Source organism: Cupressus sempervirens, chromosome 3, assembly GCF_028749045.1.
Source record: "Cupressus sempervirens isolate cs-2001-9-10 chromosome 3, ASM2874904v1, whole genome shotgun sequence".
NCBI lineage: Eukaryota > Viridiplantae > Streptophyta > Pinopsida > Cupressales > Cupressaceae > Cupressus > Cupressus sempervirens.
In genome coordinates, this window is record NC_143120.1 from 931,047,027 (window position 1) to 931,072,641 (window position 25,615).

Consider the following 25,615-nt stretch of genomic DNA (forward strand, 5'->3'; position numbering starts at 1 on the left):
CCGCCTGCAGTATTTCTGAGATATCCGATTTGCTTTCCTGTGGCATTTCAAATTGGCTTTGACCCTGGACGTGAAGACTCTGTTCAGCCATTGCAAGTTACCTCTCAAGCCAGGTTCTGTTTTATATGTCTGGAATTTGGTATTTAATAATATATAATCTCACCATTGTGTAATGCTGGAAATTCAGTCAAACATCATGGGATTCTGTTTTTTCCCTTCATTAATAAATGTACACAATAAATGTGGAGTGAATTGCTAGAATCAATATTTGTTTGGTATTCATCTTATCTACTGGATTATAAATAAAATCAAGAAACACAAGAGCTTTGTTCATTGACACTGGTAATTCTGCCGGAGCCTACTTGGGGTTTCTACAACTTCCCCTTGTGCCTTATCTTATGACTACTGCTGACAAGTATTCATTGTTGTTGCTATGATAACTTCCTGCAAGAAACTATAAGGTTTCAGCCATTAATGTTGACCCTTAAACAATTTATGCTTGTTTTCTCTGGTTATAATAAAAGGTTTCACATCATGAATTAATATGTCCTTTAGATATTATATTTCCTTCTTTCTTTATCTGATATCTGTTGATTAAAGCCACACTGGGCTCTAACCCTTGTGGGAGCCACATATTATGTCCACATGTCGTTAATTCATTTTCGCTGCACATAACACAAACTAGTTAGAAAATAAATCGAGGCTTGGGATTTAGAAATATGAATACATATATGGGGGGGGTAGGATGGTGAGATAGCCAGTCAATGCCTAGATCGTTAGATCAAATTTTTTCTTGTTTCATTTGCAAGACTTGGCATGGGACGAGGAAATGCGGGACAGCCGGAACACAAAGTGTGCAAGCAACAAACAACATGGCCATTCCTTCCAGGCAATGGCTGGCACCTGTGAAACTCGTCACTTTCATGTTTATCTCGCATTTATATTTATGTTCATTAGATCAGGCTTTTCTGTATTTATTTCTGCTTAGTTTCACGGTCTGTGTGAAGCATTTGATAAACACTATGATGAATAAAGTTTACATTTTCAAAAAAGTTAATATGTTGTATCAGTTTGCTTTATAAGATGTTGTTTTACTTTTCATTATAAAATGTGAACTTATATGCATGGAATAATTCAAAGTGGTTATCATTAGCATTAAACATGAACATTTAGATGCATGGCTCTACGTAATAAAGTTGTTAGGTGAAATAGGTAACAATAATTAAAATATAAATAAATAGGTAAATAATAAATTAATAAAATAATATTAATAATTCTATAATTATAGGCAAGAGCCTACAACACAATGGTAACTTGTGAGCCTCTCATATGGGAGGTCTTCGGTTCGAGTCCACTCAAGCTTAACACATAATAATAATTAATCTCAACAAATAATTAATCAAGGCTTTTGCCCATTACCTATCAAAAAAAATAATGGTATAATTATAATTTATCAGTGTTACACCAGTACAAGGGTACTTCAAGATGGCGGGACGCCAAGGCGAGTTTCTAGGACATGGGGAAATGGGCCTGATTTTCGGGACAGTCAGGGGGGCAGCCAAGGGACGGGCCAAAGAGGGGTGTTGTATATTATACATATAGAACTTGAAATGCTAGTTATGAAATGATGTTTTGGCAGTTCACTAGAACATACCAAATTAAAATGCTTAAACATAGCAAAATTGCAACATGAATTAGAATCATTGACATTCAACATAGTAACATACTACATACCCAATAGTAACATTCAAAACTCAAAATTCAACTAGAAATTCAAGTACACATCCCAACAGCAATATGGTTGAGGAATGGCGGAGGTGGGGGTGCTTGGGTACTCAAGTACCCGGTGCGAGGACGTCTCAAGGACGGGTACTTCAAGGTTTGGGAGGGGTGCGAGTCTCCGGGTTACACTGTAATTTATTATAATCATATTATAATATTGCATAATATATTAACATTAAGAATGAGAATTAAATATTATAATATTAAATGATAAAATATAATATTTAGATTACTAATTATAATATATGAAGTGAATATATTATGCATTATATATGTAATAATATCAATATTCATAATAAATAATAACATAACAACAATAATACTGTTAATAAATAAAAGAAATCTTAATCACCCAAATAGATATACAAGAGAAAATTCAATATATGAATCGGTTTGCAAAAAGTTCAGTATGAGGAAATTAAGTAAATTATGTAAAGTCCCCAGAAGGGACATTACAAATGGTATCTGAGTAGTGTATCTTGCCAACCTTTAGAGATGCTTCAAAAATAAAAATATTTCTTTTCAAATGGAGATAAATTTTGCAATAAGAAGGTATTGATACATTGAATGACCTGCGGAAATTATATTAAAAAAACAAATAGAAAATTAAAGATTACCGTGACTATTGAGTTTTATATTATAATGCAATTGTCAAGTAAATGATCAAAGCCCTTTCACATATTGTCCTTTGAAATTATAATGTGAAAAAAAAAAATTAAGTCAGCAAGCCCAATCCATGTGGATAATCTCATAAATAATTAAAATCAGTGTTGCCGTCACATATATTATAAGGGCCATAAATATTTTGAAAGCACACGAATATATTGATAGCGGGGCTAATGAATCAGTATATTAACAAATTTGCCAATTTAAAAATTATATCCAATCAATTAACTTCAAATGTTGAAATGAATAATTATGCACATGAACGCAATATGTAATGTCCCCTTTTTGTGGGACATTATAGCTAGCTCACTTCGCCTAGGTTTCGGGGGTGAAAAGGTTCTTTACAGGGTTCAATTCGAGATTTAGCCTAGACATTTCCAATTCCAGACCCCTTAGAACAGTTTTGGCAAGTTGTCCAGATGCTTACTATTTTTAGTAAGTAATCAGAGCTCAGTATTTTCAATACCTCAGTGCTGGGTTGGAAGTGTCTCGCCAAGAGCTCTCCAACAAGCTATTGCACATGCTCATCAGAATTCATTTGGTCAGTTATTTTAATGCCTAATGACTGTATGGTTTACTGACTAAGTGACTATTAAAGTTCATTTAACTTGTCACTTTATTTTAAAAAGGTACTATGTTCACTTAAGTGACTAAAGGAAAAAAAAGTTGCCTTATCCCACATTGGTTGAATGAGTGTGCATCTCATTGAGAAAAGTAATAAAGGTACAACAAGCTCCACTTGAGAGGAGATATGAAGATTATAATATTCAAAGCAAATATTAATCTGGGAGCTGGAAACAGTTGCTAGTTATCTCTTCGAGGATTCAAACCCTTGAAGGATCTTTGAAGGTTGGACGCAAACCTAGCCTTCTTACAAGTTCAATTTATATTTCCAATCTGAGTGTCTTTTCTGTTTATAAGATTGGATTATTGAGATTGTTGCATGTTATTGTATTACTGTTATATAATACAGTAACGTTACTGGACAGTTATTTGTAGTAATTTGTTGGTTATGTACAAACTTCTAAATATTGGAGAAATAAAATAATCAATCTTGAGTTTTCTTGTATGCAAATGTGCCAGTTAAAAATTGGTTTAAATTCTGGTATTTATATTGGATAATAGTTTACTGTTCGGGTTTAAATCTGCACTTTATATCACGGGTTTTTGGGAAAATATCCGGAAAGGGATATTATAGTGGTATCAGAGTCGTGTATCCTGCCAACCTGTAAAGTCAAGAAACTGAAGTGTTATACGGGCCTAAAATATTTCATCTAATCTGTAGGATATTAAATTTTCTAGACATCTAGCCTAGGAAGACAGATCCATGGCTTGTTCAAGAATTTAACAAAATTTGAAACTTATTCGGGTAAAAGTAACACTGCAAACCATTGTATTGGAAGAGGGATTTTTATGCTCTGGGAATAGTCTGTGTTGTTTCTCATTGTTGTGTGCTAGCAAATTGATGCTATTGGGCAGGAAAAATCGGCAAGGTCATGAAGACACAATTCAAAGAATGATGTAAGTACAGTCTAGTCTATGCAAGTGGTATAGTTAAATACAATTTATTAAATAACAAATGCCTAGATAGCAAATATTATCAGCTACAAATTTTCTATCAGGTTGTGGCAATAGCTTAACAAATAACGCCTATAATAGTTCCTACGTGGTGAGATTTACTCCCAGGTGTTCATTCATCACGTGAGAAGATTGGACGGGTTTAAGCACTTGAATAACATACTCAACTGTTGTATATGAAACACCGGCAGGCATTCACACGGGGTTTTTACTTCCATATCCGGCATGTTGATGCTAGTGATAGGTTAGGAAGAACTGGTGCGCAGTTGACCATACTCCAAAGAAGAACTATACGCAGTGGGATTGGTAGCCATTTTAACAACCCGCGTTAGAAGGCATATACAGGTATCGGAAGGCGGATATTGGCGGTGTGACTCTATATGGAAGTCAGGCTGCAGACACAGGTGTATTTTGCTGGGTATATCATTAGCAAGCTGTGTGTAGACTTCAACCAATAACTTGATTCGCCTCTGGATTCCAGTCGCAACGTTTAGCAAGGCTTTACACCATTTCATCCATACAAGCTGCAGCCAGCAAACTCGCATGATGGGATAACACTCAATAAGCACGGTGCAGGTGTAGAGTTTTGAGGTGAAAATCTTTCGAATGAAGGCGTTTTAACCTGACACGAATTACAAGAACCTTTCTACTCATGCATATGTGTTAATATCAGTGGTTTATCACTATCATTGCGGGCGCCAATCATCTTCACAGAGATTTGAACCTCAGCTTCCATCATCTTTGGAAAACACGGCCAGTGACTAACTCCTATTCACGGGTTGGAGTTCGTGGCCCTTGCTCATTGCTCGTGGTCTGGAAAAATCGCAAAGGGAGGTCGGCTTGTTGAATGGATTATCAGAGGATTCGGTTGAATGTGAAGCACTCATCATTGGAAGGTGTTGGATTTCTTCAGTTGTTTCTGCCAACAAATCCAATCAACTATGATTTTTATAATAGCAACTAGATAAAGGATGCCTTGGATCTATGGGTTGGAATGCCCAAATGTCAGTTTTGGGATTTTCAGTGGGCTCCCATCATGTCTCATGTCATAAAAAATTGTCGCACAATTGACTGGGAATGTTTACTTCCAGTCCTTTTCACACAATACTTGAACATCTTTGTGGTATCAGTGGCAAATAACAATGGATCACATCCTTTTCCAAGAGCTGATGTTCCAAGAAGCACCATATCAATGTGTTGTCAAGGAAGCTAGGAACAGTCACAAGAGAAATTGCAAAATCAAAATTTTTTCTGTTGAAACCTAGGGGTTCAGCTCAAGTTTACTTTGAAAATATGGTTAGCCTTTTAGAACAATATTATTCATCCTACCATGGTTGTAACGTCTGCTGTTAGAAATTAACTCCACGTTTGTGCAAGGCATGAATCGTTTATGAATTTAATAATAGTATAAGACTGTGATTGAGTTTTCTTTACCAACTATTACCCCCTGCTGATATCTCAGTAAATAGTTGTATGAAGAATACGAATGTATGATGCTGGTGACTGTTAGTCCATATCTACTAATTTGCCATCCTACTGTAAAAGCATGCTCTTAAAGTTTTAATGCTCAGTATTGGCAGAACCTTTGTATAGTAATAATATAGATGTTATAGGTGGCTTGAGAACTATTTGATAAAATTCCTTCTAGTCTTTCTTCCAGCATTTTGGTCATAATTTGGGCAGAAAATACTATAGTATATTGGATTGGTTTCTGAAGATTGTTGGGAGCATTGCCTGAGACAGCAAACAAAACTTGGACAGATGGGAATTACTACAAAGACATCTTAGCAGTCCAAACAACAACATACATTATCACTTAACAAACTGAAACATCATATCAGCAAGCTTGCAAACTACTTAACAAGATTAAATGGGGAAAATACCTGGCTATAAGTTGCAACAACAGTTAGCCCAAAATTTCCAATCCGATATGAGGGCTGAAATAATGGGCATATATGATGATTCACAAATTTCCTCCACAAAGTTAGAAAGAATTACCTTTCATGGACTATGTTGACTTTCAGCTAGAGCCGCAAGACAAGTCGGATATGATAAGAAACAAATACTTTGAATTGGCTTGAGATCTCCTTGCAGAGGACAGTTATAGGAATTTGCATGAAGAAGGCATTAATCAACTTGATAGCAATACCTAAAAAGAAGAGCAATCTTTGCATGATAACACACAAAACAATAATAATGGCACCAGTATCCTAGCAGGTAATTGGGAGACAAAAGTATCTCTTGGAACTATTTACACTAGTCCTTTTGATGAGCACATTGATGGCCCAAGTAGTAGAGTTGGCCAAACAGCCAACATTGGCAACTTCAGCATCTTATTTGGTAACATGGAAATTAATTTGGATGAATTTTATGATGATACTAGGTTGGAAATTATGTCAAAAATTGAGGAGAAGCAAATGGGCCACAATGTTGGCAAGATAGATGATTTAGCACACACTGAGTTAGAGGATATATCTGAAATTGTTGTTCCCCTAAATGATGAAAAATCAAAAAATTCTATGGAGAACAACCCACTTGTGTTTGAAGGAGATGGTCAAAAACCATTATCACTCCTTGACTTAGTGGATATGCTTTTGGTCAAAAAGGACAAGATTGTCCAAGTGTTGACGAGTATGGATGATTCTTCCAAATTGGTTGAGGATCTCATGCGGAAGGTTGTGATAGAAGAGAGACATGGTAGTGTATGTGGTGTCACAAGTCCTCTCTTACATACTATTTTTGAAACCTTGAAAATGATAAAATATGAGTATTTGCAACTATTAATGGACAGAGATCTAGCAATAAAATTTGAAAGGGGCAAGGAGAGTGAGATAGATGAGTTATGCCTTTAATTGAGCTTAACACATTATTCCATCACAATGCTGAAAATCAAACGAGTGGGGCAACCACTTATGAAGAAGATAACCGGGGTTCAAGGGCACAAGAAATCATGAAAATCATTGAAAGAATTCATAAAGTGGGTAGATGTAAAGGCAAACAATGAGATTCAATCACGTGTTCCCCATTTGAGACTTCCTATGGTGAGAAAAATTTTATGGATCAGCAAGTTGATGAGTCCGAAAATTCTAATTTTTATGACAGCAATTGTACATCTTCACATGAGCACATGGTTAGTGATACCACAAGTGAGGATAATTCAGAAATTTCAAGTAATAGTGAACCTTCCTTTTATGAAGACCTTGACATGAGCAAGAGTACTTATGGTGGAGTGGGAAGTTCCGATTTATCCTTGGCATGCTCGGAAGGATTTTTCAGCTTACCTAGAGTTTTATCACTTAGCTCTTATGAGATGGCCACGTCCTACTTGTTGATTGGGGATTTCTCTTGCTGGTATACTCCAATTATCAGTGATTTGCCTGTGTATGTTGGTAATTTATTTGCTGATTCTATTTGGCTTTCAAGGGTCAATTAGTTTTTTGTAGGAGAGTGGAGAGAGCACACATTATCATATGTTCTTCACGAGGTGTCTACATTTTTTATTCAGCAAGGTATTGAAGACAGTGTTAGCACTCATAATGTTGGTGATTCACCAACCACTCTTTCATTTACCCAGGATCATGTTGATTGGGTAGTCAGGAATCTAGGTGTTAATAGTATCTTACATCTAGCGGATTATGCAGTGTTGCTACACAGTCACATGATTATGATCTATGTGTTTCAGCCTTTTGACATATCAGAGATCTAGAGATCAAGATTACTTCGTTTTCACCTGGGGGATATAGTGACTGAGTTAGATTGGCCGGATCTGTCATTGTCATCGGTGCAAATGTTACAGGATTACTTCGTTTTCACCTGGGGGATATAGTGACTAAGTTAGATTGGCCGGATCTGTCATTGTCATCGGTGCAAATGTTACAGGAACTAGTCACTAGTATTTTAGACAGCGTGCGAGTTCTCACTTGGGATCCAGGTGGAGCATCCCTATGTATTGTTTTTTATTGGGGAGCTTGTTGGAGAGTTTGGTTGCTATCATCTTGGGGTGGATATTGGTATATTGTTGAGCTCTCATCTTCACTTGACAGTAGAGACTCACACGGTCACTCATGGAGTGAGGCTTTCATCCTAACTGAGGGTATTGGCACACAGGACAACAGCACATGGCAGTTGGTGTCCCTTTATGGTGAGACTTGGGATCCTAGCATTCAATTATTTGACACATTGATTCCTATTGTACTATTTCACCATTCTGAGTTTGGGAAGGTGCATGTCGGGGTACATCGATCAAGGAGTAAAACCACATTCTAGAGGCGAGTATGGGATCCTGGCATTTGGTTTCTACAGGTATAAGCGAATTGCTTGAGGGCAAGCAATCTTTGAGAGGGGAGGCTTTGTAATGTCCCCTTTTTCTGGGACATTATAATTCTGTGTAGCCAGCTCACTTCGCCTAGGTTTTGGGAGCGAAAAGGTTCTTTACAAGGTTCAGTTCGAGATTTGGCCTAGACATTTCCAATTCGAAACCCATTAGAACAGTATTGGTAGATTGTCCAGATGCTTACTATTTTTAGTAAGTAATCAGAGCTCAGTATTTTCAGTACCTCAGTGCTGAGTTGGAAGCGTCTCACTGAGAGCTTTCCAACGAGCTATTGCACATGCTCATCAGAGTTCATTTGGTCAGTTATTTTAATGCCTGATGAGTATAAGGTTTACTGACTAAGTGACTATTAAAGTTCATTTCACTTGTCACTTTATTTTAAAAAGGTACTATGTTCACTTAAGTGACTAAAGGACAAAAAAAGTTGCTTTATCCCACATTGCTTGAATGAGTGTGCATCTCATTGGGAAAAGTAATAAACGTACAACAAGCTCCACTTGAGAGGAGATATGAAGATTATAATATTCAAAACAAATATTAATCTAAGAGCTGGAAACAGTTGTTGGTTATGTCTTCGAGGACGCAAACCCTTGAAGGATCTTTGAAAGTTGGATGCAAACCTAGCCTTCTTACAGGTTCAATTTATATTTCCAATCTGACTGTCTTTTCTATTTATAAGATTGGATTATTGAGATTGTTGCATATTATTGTATTGTTATATAATACAGTGACGTTACTGCATAGTTATTTGTAGTAATCTATTGGTTATGTACAAACTTCCGAATATTGGAGAAATAAAATAATCTTTCCTGAGTTTTCTTGTATGCAAATGTGCTAGTTAGAAATCCGTTTAAATTCTGGTATTTATATTGGATACTGGTTTACTGTTCGGGTTTAAATCTACACTTTTATATCACGGGTTTTTGGGAAAATATCTGGAAAGGGATATTACACAATAACACAAGATTTACGTGGAAACCCAATGTGGTAGAAAATCACGACAATAAATTCTTTATATATAAACTTGATCTTTACAATGTATTGTAGGCTTTGACCTACTAGAGGCTCCAACCCTAATGTTTATGAGCACCAACTCACTGGAAGCTCCAACTCCCACCCTTCGCAAGCACCGACCTACTAGAAGCTCCTACTCCCACACTTGTCTTCATGAGCACCAACTCACTACACACAAACTTCTTTTCCACCTCAACAATTTTGCTTACGCAACTAATGATGGATATTTTAGCTGCACAAACTCCTTTTCTTCAATCTAATACATGTAAATTCATTTAATCCTTGTCCATATTCACTCTTCTTTGTTTATTTTCTTTTACATCAAGCCAACCTCAAAATATTTATGAATCTAATTATATATTTAATCCTCACTCACTCTTCATTACATGATATTTATTTTATACTACTCACCACATCTCTCTTTTCTTATATTCTTTAAATATATTTCCCTCTTTTTACTCTTACATCTTCATTCACTTCATCTTATTTTTCATAATTTTTTATATATTTATATCCTCTTTGTTCTGAAGATTGATTTTCAACTTGGAGAGTTATTCCTTTTCAAAATTAAATGGCACCTTATTATTAATTTTGATTTAGTTATACTTCTAATACTTTTCAATCGTCTCCCTTGTTAAACTTATCTTGTATCATTCAATATTATTACTTTTGATAGATATTATATCGTCCATGAATATTGTTTGATGGATTTATAGTCATGGTTGTCATAACACTTCATGGCTTGATTACAAAAAAAATGCACGCAGATATCAAATCACTTTATTGTATTTTTATCAAATCACTTTATTGCATTTTTAAACATTTGAAAGTTTTTGGCTCTCTAGCATATGTATGGATTCCTGATGCCAAACGCACTAAGTTGAATTCCAAAAGCCAAAAACTCATGTTTACAGGATACAGTCACACACAGAAGGCTTACAGACTGATTGATGTAAACACTTATCATTTAATCTTCAATCGTGATGTTGTGTTTGATGAGGAACTCAGACCATTTCAACTCTTTGCCTCCCCGCCGCATTCCGAGATTCAGTCTTCAGCAATCTCTGACTTGGGCCCTTCTATTTTATATGAGTCATCTGATGCTACTAATACACCACATCAGCCACCTCCAGACAATACAGCTCTTGCTCCTACTCCTGCTCCTCATCCAGCTATTCCAACAACATCCGATATTGGCTCCTCTACTCTTTGGCCAAAATGGTGGGCTCAAACGATTAGTGATCTTCATCCTGATGAACTCATTGAGGGTAGAACCTCTAGAAATAAGAGCGTGCAGCACAACACAGTTAATGTTTCTCTTCTGGCCAACATCCACAGTATCCCTGTGCCCTAAACATATGCAAATGCCAAAGGAATTCCAGAATGGGAACAGGCAATGGATGTTGAGCTTCAGAGTCTTCAAAAGAATCACATCTGGGTTCTTTCAATCTCCCTCCTGGGAAGAAACCCATTAGCTATAAATGGGTCTCTAAGGTCAAGTACCATGCAGATGGTACCTTGGACAAATACAAAGCCAAACTTGTTGCTCGAGGATTCACCCAGTGCGAAGGCATTGACTATGAGGAGACTTTTGCCCCAATAGCCAAGATGAGCACTATTCACCTTCTTCTTGCCATTGCATCTCAGTATGGTTGAAAAATTCATCAGATGGATGTGAAGAGTGCTTTTCTCAATGATGAGTTACAGGAAGAAGTCTACATGACGCAGCCCCCAGGTTTCATGGTTGTCGGTTCAGAACCAAAAGTATGTAGACTCCAGAAGGCCCCCTATGGTCTCAAACAGGCTCCTCGGGCTTGGTTCATAAAGATTGATCAGTACTTGGTTGCTCAGGGATTTCAGCGTAGCCCTCAAACAGTAATTTGTATATTAAACACTCTAGAGATGATATTATTTTTCTTGTTGTCTATGTGGATGATTTGATCATTACTGGGAATTCAGAAAATTTGATTTCAGAAATCAAACAGGATCTATGCAGAACTTCTGATAGATCTCGATTTGCTTCATTATTGTTTAGGTATTGAGGTTTAGGAGACTGACAACAGTAATTTTTTTTGTCTTAGTTCAGGTATGCCAGAAATTTGCTTGATAGGTTTCGAATGCAAGATTGCAAACCTGCCTCCACTCCTATGGAGACTAGTCTGAAATTGTTCGCACAATCTAATTCTCCTCCTATAGATGAAACACTCTTCAAGCAACTAGTAGGAAGTCTCATCTACCTTACTACTACTAGACCTAATCTCAGTTTTGCAGTCAACTACATCTCACGGTTCATGACGAACCCCAAGACTGATCATTCGATTGCAACGAAACGTGTGTTGCGCTATGTACATGGTACTTCAGATTATGGTCTTCTTTACACAAGGAGTGCTACTCCTCAGCTTAGTGGATTCACCGATTCTGATTGGGCCGGCTCAATTGATGACAAGAAATCTACTTCTGGCTATGTGTTCAGTATTGGATCTGCAGCAATTACTTGAACCAATAAGAAACAACAGGCACACGCACTCTCCTCTATAGAAGCAGAATATAGAGGAGCTGTCAAGGCAGCTTGTGAATCCTTTTGGCTCCGTCAAATAATTGCAGATATGCATATTCCTCAAGCAGGTCTGACTTCTTTATTTTTAGACAATCAGGGAGTACTCAAACTTGCCAAGAACCCAGTGTTTCATGAACGAACCAAGCACATAGAGCTTCATTGCCATTACATCCGACAGTTAGTAGAAGATGGATCTATTCAGTTACTCTGTGTCCCTACCTCAGAGCAACCAACAGATATTTTCAATTTATTGGTGTAGTAAATAGATTGAGCATTAAGGGGGGGTATTAGAATAATCTTTATGTTTCTTTTTAGTGCTCACTATTGTATTTTATTGTATCTTTGTAAATATTAAAATGTTTCTAATATTTAGGTGTAATCTAGAATAGAATGTTTCTATTCTATTCAACTTTCCTCTTTGTATATATAGATCATTTGATCTTTGATTAATAAGTCAACTGTTCTGCCATTTACGTTTGTAACAAACCGTTGTGCCATAGTAAGCCTAGTTCCCTATAGGCTTGCAGAAAAACACTATCATACCACTATAAGAGCCATACTAGGTCACTCAAGAACTATGCAAGAGAATTTTTCACCTTGTTTTTGCTTTTGAAATTATGCAATGTATATACTTTTTTTGTGATTTTTAAAATTTAATAGAATGCTTAAAACAAACTAAACAATTACTGAAATTCAAATCCAGTTCTCTGAAAAAGAAAGCATCTATCAACTTGAAATTGTGTAACCTAGATGATGCTGAATCCTTGTGGCTTTTGAAAAGTAAATATCTTGCAGCTCAAAAAGTATGAACGTTGCCTTCACACCTATCTCAAATCAAATGCCTCCTTTCTTGATGCAAAAAACACTATAATTTCCCAAATTGCAACATAGTTTATGTGACACCAAAAGCAGATACTTTGGACGTTGTTGTTGGTTCTCTATGCATCTCTAATCACAGAGATCACAGTTCTTCTATGTGTCGTTGGGTAGCACTAATTTCAGATTATGATGCAAAGATATCAATCTTATTAATTTTAAGATTGTTTTCTACAAATGTAATTACACTTCTAATATTTTGTGTGTTCCAAATGTAGATTGTATCTAGATAAATATGCGTAGAGGAGACATGTCTCATGAAGAAACATGTTTCTATGGTACATAAGTTAATAAACATTTAGACAATATATATATATAATACATGTGGACGCTATTTAGATCCTTCATTCATTCAGTCCAACTAAAGCTACAACATTAACACTCCCTCTTAGCTAAGGAGGATTATTATAGAACAAATTATTCTCTCAAGCATATTGAGAGATGAGAGATACCATCTAAACCAGAAGCATCCTTGGTGTAAGAGCAATCTTGCATCAACCAAAAATATTTCCTTTTTGTTTCTTAAATAAGAGTTGTCTCACTGCAGAGTTGTTGTTTGTGGAGGCTTGCTACTTGGTAAGTTAGTCATATGCACTCGGAATGTCCTAATTTCAGAGGTGGATGTTCATCTTAGATATATCAACCTACCAGTTAATGCTTAGTGCTATAGCACGAGTATTCATGGATTTATTATGGATTTTTGGTTTGCAATTTTGGTATAAAAACTTCAAGCTCATCATTGAAGGCCTAAATGTGCCCAGATGAGGCCCGAAAACTCGACGGATGGGAGCTGGCATGGATTCGATTAAGTAGATCAAGAGCTAAGGATTGCAAAAGGTGGTTATAATAGCCAATCAGAGCAACGGTTCAAAATTTATGGCCTTTCGAAGTTGGGTCGACCAAAAACTTTCAAAATAAATGTCAAAAATGTATTTGGCCGACTCTATGTATTTTTAGGGTCTATTAGCCCTAAGTATTAAGTTTGAGTGTGTAGAACCTTCCCGGGCGGCATAAAATTGTCTATTTAAGAAATGTCTTAACATTGTCTAAGACAACTCTGGGTGATAGTTTGCAGCTTTGTCTTTCAAATTATTGTAATGAAGGAGCCCATGTGGGTTAGCATATTGTAATTCTGAATTTTGTAATTCCACATTTGCAGCAATAATAAGAAGCCCATATTTTGTTCTCGCAAATTGTTGATATTTCTTTGTTTCTTTTATGTGTTTATGGTATTAAAGGGAGCACCCTTCATCAACATCTCAATATGATATTCTTGGAATGACATATTTTAAAGATATCGACATATATCCAACAAAAATAGATGTTATATTTCGATAGCATCAGAATTATGATTCAACAAGGAATATCAACCATATGATATCAACATATATGCAACAAAAATAGATGTTATCTTTCAATAGCATCAAAAGTATGATTCAATAAGAAATATCAACCATATGATATTCATCATACTGATATTCTCTTGGTATGTGCCTTGGCATCAAGATCATGATGCCTACAAAAGGAGTATGTTATATCCTAGAAGGATGTGTTATATGATCTCCAGCACAATCCAAGACAACAACTAAATGTAGTCTATCAAATAACAATCATGATCTCAAGTATAACTGATCTCTGGCACAATCCGCGTTATCTGATTTCCGACACACTCTGGGACAGCAAGTTAATGTAGTCTATCAAATTACAACTAATCATGTTGTCATCATCTCCATCATGACAAGTATCATGATCTCCGAAACATTCTGGGACAGAAACTTAATTAGTCTATCATGATATGTTCATTATCATGATCTCCGGCAAATTCCAAGACAACTTAGTGTAGTCTCCATCATGATAATAGGTCAAGTAATTATTAAGATCGTCACCTTACAATAGCAACCTCACAACATAAGCATTGATGAGAGATAATTATCTCTGATGATGTTTTCCAGCATAATCATGTAATAACGCATACGATATCCACCATGAACCGAGTGAGAGGGTGGACCCACCACAGCTACTCCTAGAGAGTGGAACAACGATTTTCACCTCAAACTTCTCTCTCACAGAGAAGAATGCATAACAAAGAATTTCACCTCGAACTTCTCCCTCTTAATCGGTTGACTTTTTCTATCTAAGATTGCTTCTAATGGAATGTCAGACTCCCTCTAAATTTGATATCAACCTTATGACCTCCTCGTACAAGGTTGGCTCTGATGAAGTGACAAACTACCTCTTTATATTAAAGGATACTCATAACCTCAACCACCAAAGGTATTTGGTTCAAGAGCCTCACTTTAATCAACCTAATCATCAGATGACTAATGAATTCCAAATCACAACTTCTTTAAAGCTACTGTCATAAGATTGAGTTTGCACAATATTTGGTAGCATGTATAAAGTATCAACCTTCTTTCCTTGCAAGAACATCCCCGAACATTAAAGAAAAGATCAATACAAATAACTCTTATAGTACATATGGAAATACAATTAAGAGAGAGACAAGAATGAGTAAAAAATTTAATACTCAAGAATAATAACAAATACGTATCTGCACATCAACATCCTTGATACAAGTGCTCCAATGAAGGTGATGGAGCCCAATTTTAGTCTCCATTTTTTGTGAAGAGTGGCATATGGAGAGAAGGTATCATTCATTAGAGTGAAGGAAGAAATGTGAACCTCAGAGGAAGTATACAATCCTAGAAGATAACATAACCTGCTTACAATATGGGAGATATTTTGATAGTATCTTGATTAAGCAAGTTTAACAAAAAAGAGCATACTTAGCCTGAACTATACAAGGAATTCACAATCTTCATTCGGTCTGGGTATGACAGACCAGAACCTTTGATCATCCTTAGAGTTGCTATATCGATGGCTTGCAGGTGCCCATCACAAGACACACATTGATGTTCATGTTTATATGATGGTTAAGACAAATAACAACAAGGAGAAAGATAAAATGATTGAGGAAATACGATGCATCTTCCTATCATTTTGCATAATCAATGACTGTTAGTTCCCATTGACGACCTATGTGAAATCATGGAGGAACATTATTTAGATTGGTATTCCTTGGTCATGAACGTAGTGGTCCATCTTGGCATGCACTTCCAACACTCTGAAGTGTTAGAGGAATCTTCATACAAGGATGTAAGTGATAGACACAGTCTTCTTGGTCAGGCACTACCGAGAATAGCTATATGCGTAAATGAAGATATGAAGGATAATCGATAGTCTTTTTGTTGCTCTCAACCAATGAGAACATGCACAACAATGGAGTCAAAGGCAGCAAAATACAAAGGTTGACACTCCTCAAACGTGGTTGACGCCAACACGGTATCAGAGCAACTTCTTCTGAATTTGAGAATTTTCATCAATCAGTGTATCTAAGGCCTTGATTTTCCTTGCAATTGACCTTCGACATTTTTTACTGAGTCAATTCATTTGACACACAAAGCCTCAGCACCTTGCATTGTTGTATCAGAGCTTCATCATTTGCTGGATATAGTATTCTATACAGATGGATTGATCATAGGATCTGCACTATGAAAAGTTGCAACAGAACATCATACATCCCTTGATAAAAAAATCATACTTAAAGTTAAATCATCATACTTGTTTATGAATCTGATCAACTCATTACCTGCTAGATCTCAAAGAAATAGTAAATGCATTTGCTACCTACTATAGCCCTGTATAGGCTTATTTGATTTCACAAACTCATGCACCTATCTAATCTTCAGTATGTTCAACTCAGTAACTCATTAGTAATCATGCATATAGCACTCTACAAAGACTATATCATCTCCCAAATAACAAGAAACACTGCTACTCTTCTAGTTGTTCAGAATGATAGAGACAATACCAGTATGCTCAATCCCAAATGTTATGGCCCAGTCATCTTGTTCTAGAATCTTGTACACAAGAACCATGTATACTGCAACTCAAGAACAAGTCCTTCAAAATTTATTATTACTTATGATAAATACATGGATGTGATAAATAACAATCTCTCAGTTGGCATAAGATTCAAGATGCATCTCAAAGATGAAGAATCTCCAGAGCAAAGATTTATGGGCACTATCGTTGGTCAATATCTCACTATGATGAGCACATCTCAGGATTCAAATCCAGCAAATGGGTCACGACTTTTTTGCCTTGAAGGTGCAAAGAGAAAGAGGCAACCATTTTGTGTGCAAGGCTTTATGAATGGAAATGCTAGGACCTTACGAGGTGAAAGAATGTAAGCTCAAAGCAAGGCACCAACAGATCATTAGCGGAGATTCTACCTGGCCAACAGACTTGCATCACTTGCACACAAAGACAAAGGATATCAACCAAGGAACTATGTTGAACATGCCACACTACCACACAGAATGCTATTCAAAGCAATGTGCACCAAAACGAAGATACACAAGGACGAAACATACAAGATGCAGATTAATTACAGATATCCCATGTTGGTAGCAAGTCCAAGAAATGTGCACTGGAGGGAATTATTTTATGCAAATGTGAAAATGTTGAAGATAGGAAACCAATTATGGGCGAATACACATAGATATAAAGCTATCATCTATCAACAACACAAAGATCGATTTTATCCAAAATCTTGAGCGGTAGATTAATACTCAAAAAATAAAAGAATAATTATAGTTTATAGAGATGCCATCAATAATTAAAAGCCTGATAATCCTATTTTGGCCATATTTAAAAACTCATAAAAATTAAGGGGTAATTGGTGTGTTTATTAAAGAGTATAAACCGAAGAGATGCTTCTTTCCCCAACATACACATCATTTGCTTGGAAGGAAAAGATATAAAAGGAGGATATATTATTTGCAAAAAGGACATCATTGTAATATTCGAACATTCATTCAGATTCACAAGAAGTATTTTTATATTACTTGTACGAAGGGATAAAAAGTATATTATGATTTTGTAATAAATTCCATTATTTTATTTTTATAATAAAATAAAATGCTTTTTGCTTATTATTAAAGGCATGGAGATTTAAACTACAAGCGAATCGTCCTTTGTAATTACTTTTTGGAATTCTGTATACAATTTAAATGTCAAATAAGCGGACATGGTCATTTAGCATTTAAATTCGATAATCACAGATATTGTGAAATATCTAATTGTTTCCGCATTTGTGTCCAGATTGTCTCCCTGCCAGAGGAGTTAAAATTCAATCTGGACTAATTTAAGATTGTATATATATTTGATCTATCGCATCTTGATTATTTAATTGTTGGCAATAAAGTGTGTAAAACATTATAAAGTTGTACGTGATAATTCACTAAGGTTGACTCTATTGCCCGGATGAGCAGAGGCACTGGTCTTTTATTATTGAAGTCAGAAAATCTATATATTCCTTCTACAAACATCAAATTCATTATTAACAAACTTTATACAAAACATATAATTATCAAGTATTCAGCATCCAGTTTCATTTTGACTGAGTTTGAGGACCTTGCCAGCTAGAAAACTCCAAAAGCTTAAATTCACTATAGAAAAGCTCTGAACCAAGTGATCAAGTTCAAGATGAAGGTTTACTCGCCTGGGTGTAGCGGAGCCTGAAATGCAGGGGAATCGAGAAGTATTCCTGTTCGATACCCAGAACTGATTGAGAAGTCTTATCTAAAAAGTGGCAGGCTCTTGGATTTCCAATCTACAGTTTTGGGAACCAACAGAAGGTCCATATGCAACAAATCAGAAAATACCTCTATACAAGTATTTATCAAACAATAAGAATAAAAGAATGGTTATTATTCCCACCGCCCCCCCATCCCCCTGCCACCCTCCACAATGTAAAATTCCCACTCATTCCCCTTTGCAGAGTTTTCAGTCACTATCAAGTCCAATGACATTATTTTCTCTTTGCCTCTTTGAAGTTTATTTATGATCCAACCAAAAGGATGCATGCCCTTTCAATTTTGTATAATCATATTTCACCTTCATATTTGTATACAAATGAGCCCACCAAAAGGTTGAGACCAAGTTGAGCATCTCCTCCTACCACCGCATCCTCTTCATTTATATTCTCAAGAAGATTTATAATCAATGCTCTCCCACATCATGTTTGACTACCTTGTGTCCTTATTGTAACAAACACTTTTTCCCAAGTCTTAACTAACAACTAACATATCAAAGAAATAGAGTTAATACTTCATGTTCATAGGAAGATAGTTGTAACAGATATGTTCATGTAAATGTGATTAATGGTCACAATCAGTTAAACAGAAATTTCATAACTAACATTTGAAGACATCGTCAATGAATTCAACCGGGAATTTAAAATCTACATACCGTAGAATTCAAAACCAAAATCCGTCTAGGGATGCTTATGCAAAACCCAGGTTAGTCCATAAATACTGCTTAAGAAACGAATAGCTATACCACTTTATCATAATGACAAATACCAATATATCATCTAGGACATCAAATATCATTGTTTCATTTAGGGCGTCAAATACCACTGTATCATTTAGGGTGTCAATATCATTGTATCAATTAGGTCATCAAATACTACTGTATCATTTAGGGCATCAAATACTACTCTATCATTTAGGGCGTCAAATACCACTGTATCATTTAGGGCATCAAATAGTACTGTTTCACTTAGGACATCAAATAGTACCATATCATTTAGGGCGTCAAATACCACCATATCATTCTTTTTCTTTCCATTGCTAATTGTAGCAATAACATCCAGTTAGAAGGTATGCTCATATAAAATAAATGAAGACAAAAATAACAATCCATCAGAGAAACCATCTCTTGCATATAGTTATATTCCATGTTCAGTTGAAAGATCAATCGATCTAACAAGTTACCAATTATATTGATGAAGAGTTTCTTTCATTAAAGGAATAACTGAATCAATGATATAAATCAAATCATTTTATTTTCTATTTGAATAAACATCATAAAAGTAAAATACATGTTACCAATTATCCTTGTCTAATGCACGTCCTGACATCTTGTGGAGAGGCGAAACATTCTCAAGGGGTTAACCACCCAACCATGGACCTTAAACTTATCCTCACACTTTCTCTAACTAAAAAGGCCCTCCCTACCCGGAATAGACATGGAATACCTTGTCAACAACTAAGCATCTTGGTACTTAATCCCACCACTCGACTTGAAAAAAGAGTATATAAATTGGACATGCATGAGCTATTTAATGATTCTTTTAAAAAGATAAATTTATTGAATTGCTTCTGATTCCGGTTTCATGTTCTTGCAGATTTTCTCTCACCTCTTCACCCTCTTTCTTGGCTATCCAACCGAGTGAGTCCTAGGTGTTAAATCTCAGAGTAATTCAACTCCTTTGTTGAACTTCAGCTGGTGAAAAAAATAGTATAATTTCGTTACTATCAAAATACAATTCCTATGACCCAAGAACTTTTTCCTGAGAATTTACAAAGAAGTAGATTGAATATGGAATCCGACTGAAAACAAGAGGTGTCTTGGCATAACAAATACATTTGATTCAAACTTAATCAGGGAAAGATAGATTCATCGAATATACTATTCGATAATCAGTCAAACAATGAGACATCGAAATAATTCTTACATCTGCAATTTTGAGTGTATACATAAAGAAATATGAAATGGGAGAGATGACCACATAACCTGATTATTAACGTATGAAGCTCGGCTTTATTTCCATACAATCTACTCTTCTAAAATACGTATCCAAATGCAGAGCTTTGATCAGATAAAAGGATATGGCTCGGAATAGTCTTTAATCCATACATAGCAAATAGAAAGATGAATAAAAGAGGGAGCAGAGGTAATAATGCAGAACTCTCGTTTTTCTGTTCTTCCAACTTCTCTATAAGTTAAGTCATTCGAAAAAATATATAGGCATTCAAAAATATATATAGGTTTCCAATAAGTCATGACTCCTTGAGCAATTATGAAAAAAAGAAGAAGAATCAAATTCTTGAACCACTGATAAAAGATGCCAAGTGTACATTCTCGCCTCCTATAAAGAAAAATAATTATGAGGAAGAATTTGAAGGTTACTAAATCAAAAAGGATAAATTATAAAGTTATACATACATACATACATACATACATACATATATTTGCACATATATATATATATATATATATATATATATATATATATATATATATATATATATATATATATATATTTCGATTGGTGACATTATATTATTACCATTTGTCCAAGGTTATACCTACTAAGGTATGCATATCCAAATACGTGTATTACTTGGAAGATTATTTTATCTTCATATCTTCTCAAGGTAAACACATATTTAGGTATACGTATTTTAATAGATATGAGCTTGTATAAATTAATAATATGATGGCACCATACTTTTATACCTATGTGCATATACATATATACGTATTATTTGAAGTGATGAGAATGTCAATATAAACCATTAAAGGTATGTACTCTGATTATGTTTAATGTTTAATTGATTGACAAACTAGCTCATGTGTGTCCAATGTGTGTATCCTGTTATGCAGTCACTAGGTCCTCAACCATGGTGATTCAAGATTCATACCCATTTGCCCAATGATGGTGACGCTCCTATGCCCAATTCTTTTTTGACAATGCTTCCACCCCTTTGACGCACTCCCTACAAGGAAATTCTCCACAATTAAATCATATTATCATAATAAGTTATTAATCATAAATGATCATAACAGCTAACCACCTTTTCAATTCTCATAAATTCATAATAAATAAGAAACTATCCACAATAGTTTTAAAATATCATCATAATGGTTAACTAGCATGTCATCTTTATATAAAATTATAACGATTAACCATCTTACGATTTCACATGATTATAACAAATTTCAACTGTCAACTAACTACACATGAAACCTCAACGGCTATATGAACATTTTAAATTGGGTCAAAAATTGGGATGTAACATACTATTCCTCTTGTTTTTCATCATCCTCGATGAACTTGAAATTTTAACAAACATTACAAAGGAGCATTTAAAATTGGACCAAAAATTGGGATGTAACATACCATTTCCCTTTGTGTTTCATCGTCCTCAATGATCTCTGCAACTTTAAACACTAAAAGAATATTCCAAGTACAAGATGTATATATAGCATCATGATATCGTTTCTTTTCAAAATTGAATAAAAATCTAAGTCATGATCAAAATTCAAGGTCTGTTATTCCTTTACCTCAATGCTTCTAGAAAAATACATGCACGATATCATAAAATCAAAAATGAAACACACACCTGAGTTTACTTTACTGTACTTGTGGTCCCCTCGACATCACTTGAGTTGATTATGTTGTAGGATATTCTATTTCATATTCCTGTCTTACTCATGCAAACACTCATCATATCATTAGTTCATTCTCATATTGATATCTTCATAGAAGAGAATTTTCAATGTTCAATAACTAAGAGTAAGGTAAGTATTCAAAATTTGTAATTCCTTAACTAACATGTTCTCAATCATAACTTGATCACATAATTTAAATCACTCATACACCCATCTACCATATGGTACTCATTAATGAGTAGATCATCCTTATAAACTTACAGGTCACCTAAAAAAGGTTAATAGATCCATGTTTTTCTATTTACATAACCTCGGCCTTCAAGCCCATCTTATCAAAATAACATTTCATTAGAATAATCATCTCAAGAAGAAATATACTTCATCTCTAAACAATATAAAACAGCTCAATATGTCTTGTTATTTCATTACCATATAAAATCAATATCGCATGTGTATTATATATGTATAATAGTGTGTCAAAAAACATGATATATTATGAAAGATCATCATACATCCAATAAAATCTTAGAGGTTATTTTTAACATGGTACTACACTATATGTATCCCAATCTCCTAGCACTTGGACTACATGCCCACGCACAATTCTTAAGACAGGGTACAACCTTGATGCTTGTATGTTTTGTCCACCATATTCCAATTGTGGCTTAGACTCTAAGTCTACAAAACTCTTACATTTCATGGAACTCTAACTCCATACTGCATTTTCTTAGCTCAACCCATCTTTGGGTCATGGATTGATCATAAGCATCTGAAACAAATTTACATAGGGTTCTTATCGAGTAGATTATCTGGGCGTGCTCGCCAATTGCCTATATAATTTTGGGGATTTACATTTCCCATTTGTGTGACCTAGGCTTTCATGCCCATCTTGTCACTGTAAAGTTTCAAGGAAAAACCCCAGTCAAACAAAAGTTCGCAACTATAAATAATCATTGATAGTTTCAATTATGGAAGTGTGCTTACTCAATATTGGAGCACAAAATGGCCTTCTTGTCATTTAGTCAACATTAGAAAGGATTATCATTGTTAAATTAAAAGAGTTATCAAAATCATTGTTCACAATTTTATTTTTCCTTCAATTCAAGTCCAAAATAGATAACAAAATACTAATACCATTTCATATGAACAAGAATATAATTGGATAAAATATAATGTTGGAAACATGCAACTGAAAAGAAATATCTAGCCATCATCAGGGTTTAGATTGCATCTAGGTTGTAGCAACTGATTTGTATTGGGCAAGCCTCAGCATTTGGACCTAGTTTAATCTTTTTATTCTCTATTGAGAATGGCCCTCCCTCTCGGGACAAGGCACATGTACCATTTTGGTCCTGTCATCCAAGCATCTGGTGTTAGAGTGTCCGCTCAGCAACAGACAAAATTGAGGATACACTTCCACCAACCTTCTCCCCGTCAGCTTGCACTACCAACCTCTTAGTGATCCATTTAGGCAAGCATGCTTTTAATCTACCTTGGCCAAGGATTTAGATGGGCAAATGAACAGCCCAATCACTACCGCTCAACTTGCCAACCACATCATTTTCCAAGTTCTGATTCATCTTTATGATTTTGCAGTTTATCCATCTGTCCATTTCATATGGACCACACCATCATCTCAACCCTTCCCGACTATTCTAAATGATTCCCTGGTGTTTTTTATTTTCTCCAATTTTGATTGTAAAATATTCAATTATGTAAAATTAAACTCTTTCAACATTACATAATCAGTTTTTCTAAACAGTGTTGGACTGTCGAACCTAAAGCAATTAATACTTCATGTTCATAGGAAGATAGTTATAACATATACGTTCATGTTGTTGGGTGGATATTTTGCAACTAACAGTTTTGGATAAAACTCTAGTCGCAAAATTGAGTGACCAGCCACAGCGTGTGAGACAATCTCTCCTACCTTAAATGGAAGGCACCCCCTTCTCACCATTCCTTAGATCAATTCAAGGTAAGCAAGAAGTTGAGAGATTTTATATAATGGGTGTTACCAATATCCTTTTTTATTATCTTTCAAGAAAGAATCCACTTACTCGTGGCGTTAGTAATGGGCAGGGTGAATCTCTCACTACACTTTTATCAAGAGCTGGAAACAATGATACCGATAAACCTTCACTAACTCAAAGGCTAGCTAAAATTGTACTGGTTTAGCTCTAAGTGTGGTCGTACTTCTATATGGAAAATCTTTACAATTAGGGCACAAAGACTCATAAAAGTAAGAATAACTTAACTATTTTGTGAATTAAGAAAGAAAATAAGCTACAGACAAAGCTTCTAACTATATATTTCCACAACCGCTCCTAGTCAAAGCTTCGGCTCCGATTGCTTCTTAAATCACTATGCTCTTTTCATCAACACACAATGATAACATGAATCAAGAGAACAAGCACAAATTACGGTCAAAGCTTCTAATTTGCTCTATCACAATTGCTTCCAATCAAAGCTTCGAATCCAATTGCTTCTTTTATTCACTTTTCTCTCAAATCCGTACTACACAATCAAAGTTATGCTTGCACAAATGTGGCAGAGCTTTCTTGCATACAACAAAAGATGATTTTTACAATGAGGGGGCACTTCTTTATATAGGCATAGGAGTTGAGAAAAAGGTGGAGGAAAAAGTGGGAGCAACTCAACCAACTTTGACCTAGTCTAACTAGAAGAGAAAATATAGGGTTACATACACTTGCACATGCAACTCGCATTCCATCTTTTCATGTACATGTAACTCGCATTACATGTAATTACATTTTTTCATGCAATGCATCCTCTCCAACTACAAATATGAAAGAAGAAAGAAGATGGAAGAGAAGGAAACAATCCTAGAGATTGTTCTGAAGGGTCTTGTACTTGACGATGCAATCCCGAATGATCACAAGATCGAAAGTTCTTGTACTTTGTACCGCTGCATTCACCTTGATAACCAAGGTCTTGTGTCTTTTGATAACCTCGAACTCTCTTTGATGAATTGTTCGTTGTCATTTGAAAACTTTGACATGTTCAAGCTTTCCTCGCTCAAGTTGTCGTGAACTCTCCTTTGTAGATCAGCACAAACTGGTGTCTCTAACACTTTGAAAGCCTTCTTAACAATGTCTGGATGTAAACTCGGAATAATTTTCCATCAGCACCTTTACCTCTTCTTCTTTTTTTTGAAGTGAAGTGCTTGGCGCATGGTAATGCGTGCAAATGGAGATTGTTGATTTTTAAAAAGTGACTTGGGCTTTCAAAATGTCATTGCACGGAAAATGGATTACATGTAAATGCAACATGTAATGAGGAATGAAAAGTGATATGACATGCGAATGCCGATGGAGGACACACTTTACATGTAAGTGTGGGTGATGGGATGAGGTGCAAACCATGGAAAGAAGCAAAAATATGTATTTGCTCGTAGAGGTGCAAGTGCATATGGAAAGATGGAAATGGAAAATGGAAGATTGATAATGAGCTTTATAGTCACTTTTGGTGAAAAGGTGAAG

At 35.4% G+C, this 25,615-nt stretch overlaps 1 protein-coding gene across 4 annotated transcripts in view; it reads right to left on the reverse strand.

Moving 5' to 3' along the window:
* LOC149569808 (uncharacterized) overlaps positions 1–25,615 on the reverse strand; it is a 163,951-nt gene that overhangs the window by 55,122 nt on the left and 83,214 nt on the right. For 3 of the 4 annotated variants that reach the window (XM_089822531.1, XM_089822534.1, XM_089822533.1), the window contains exon 5: positions 21,362–21,436. The exons of the other annotated variant lie outside the window; for it this stretch is intronic. In XM_089822531.1, the coding sequence (XP_089678657.1) occupies positions 21,362–21,436 (75 nt within the window). The remainder of the gene's footprint in view (positions 1–21,361; positions 21,437–25,615) is intronic. 4 annotated transcript variants of the gene reach the window in all.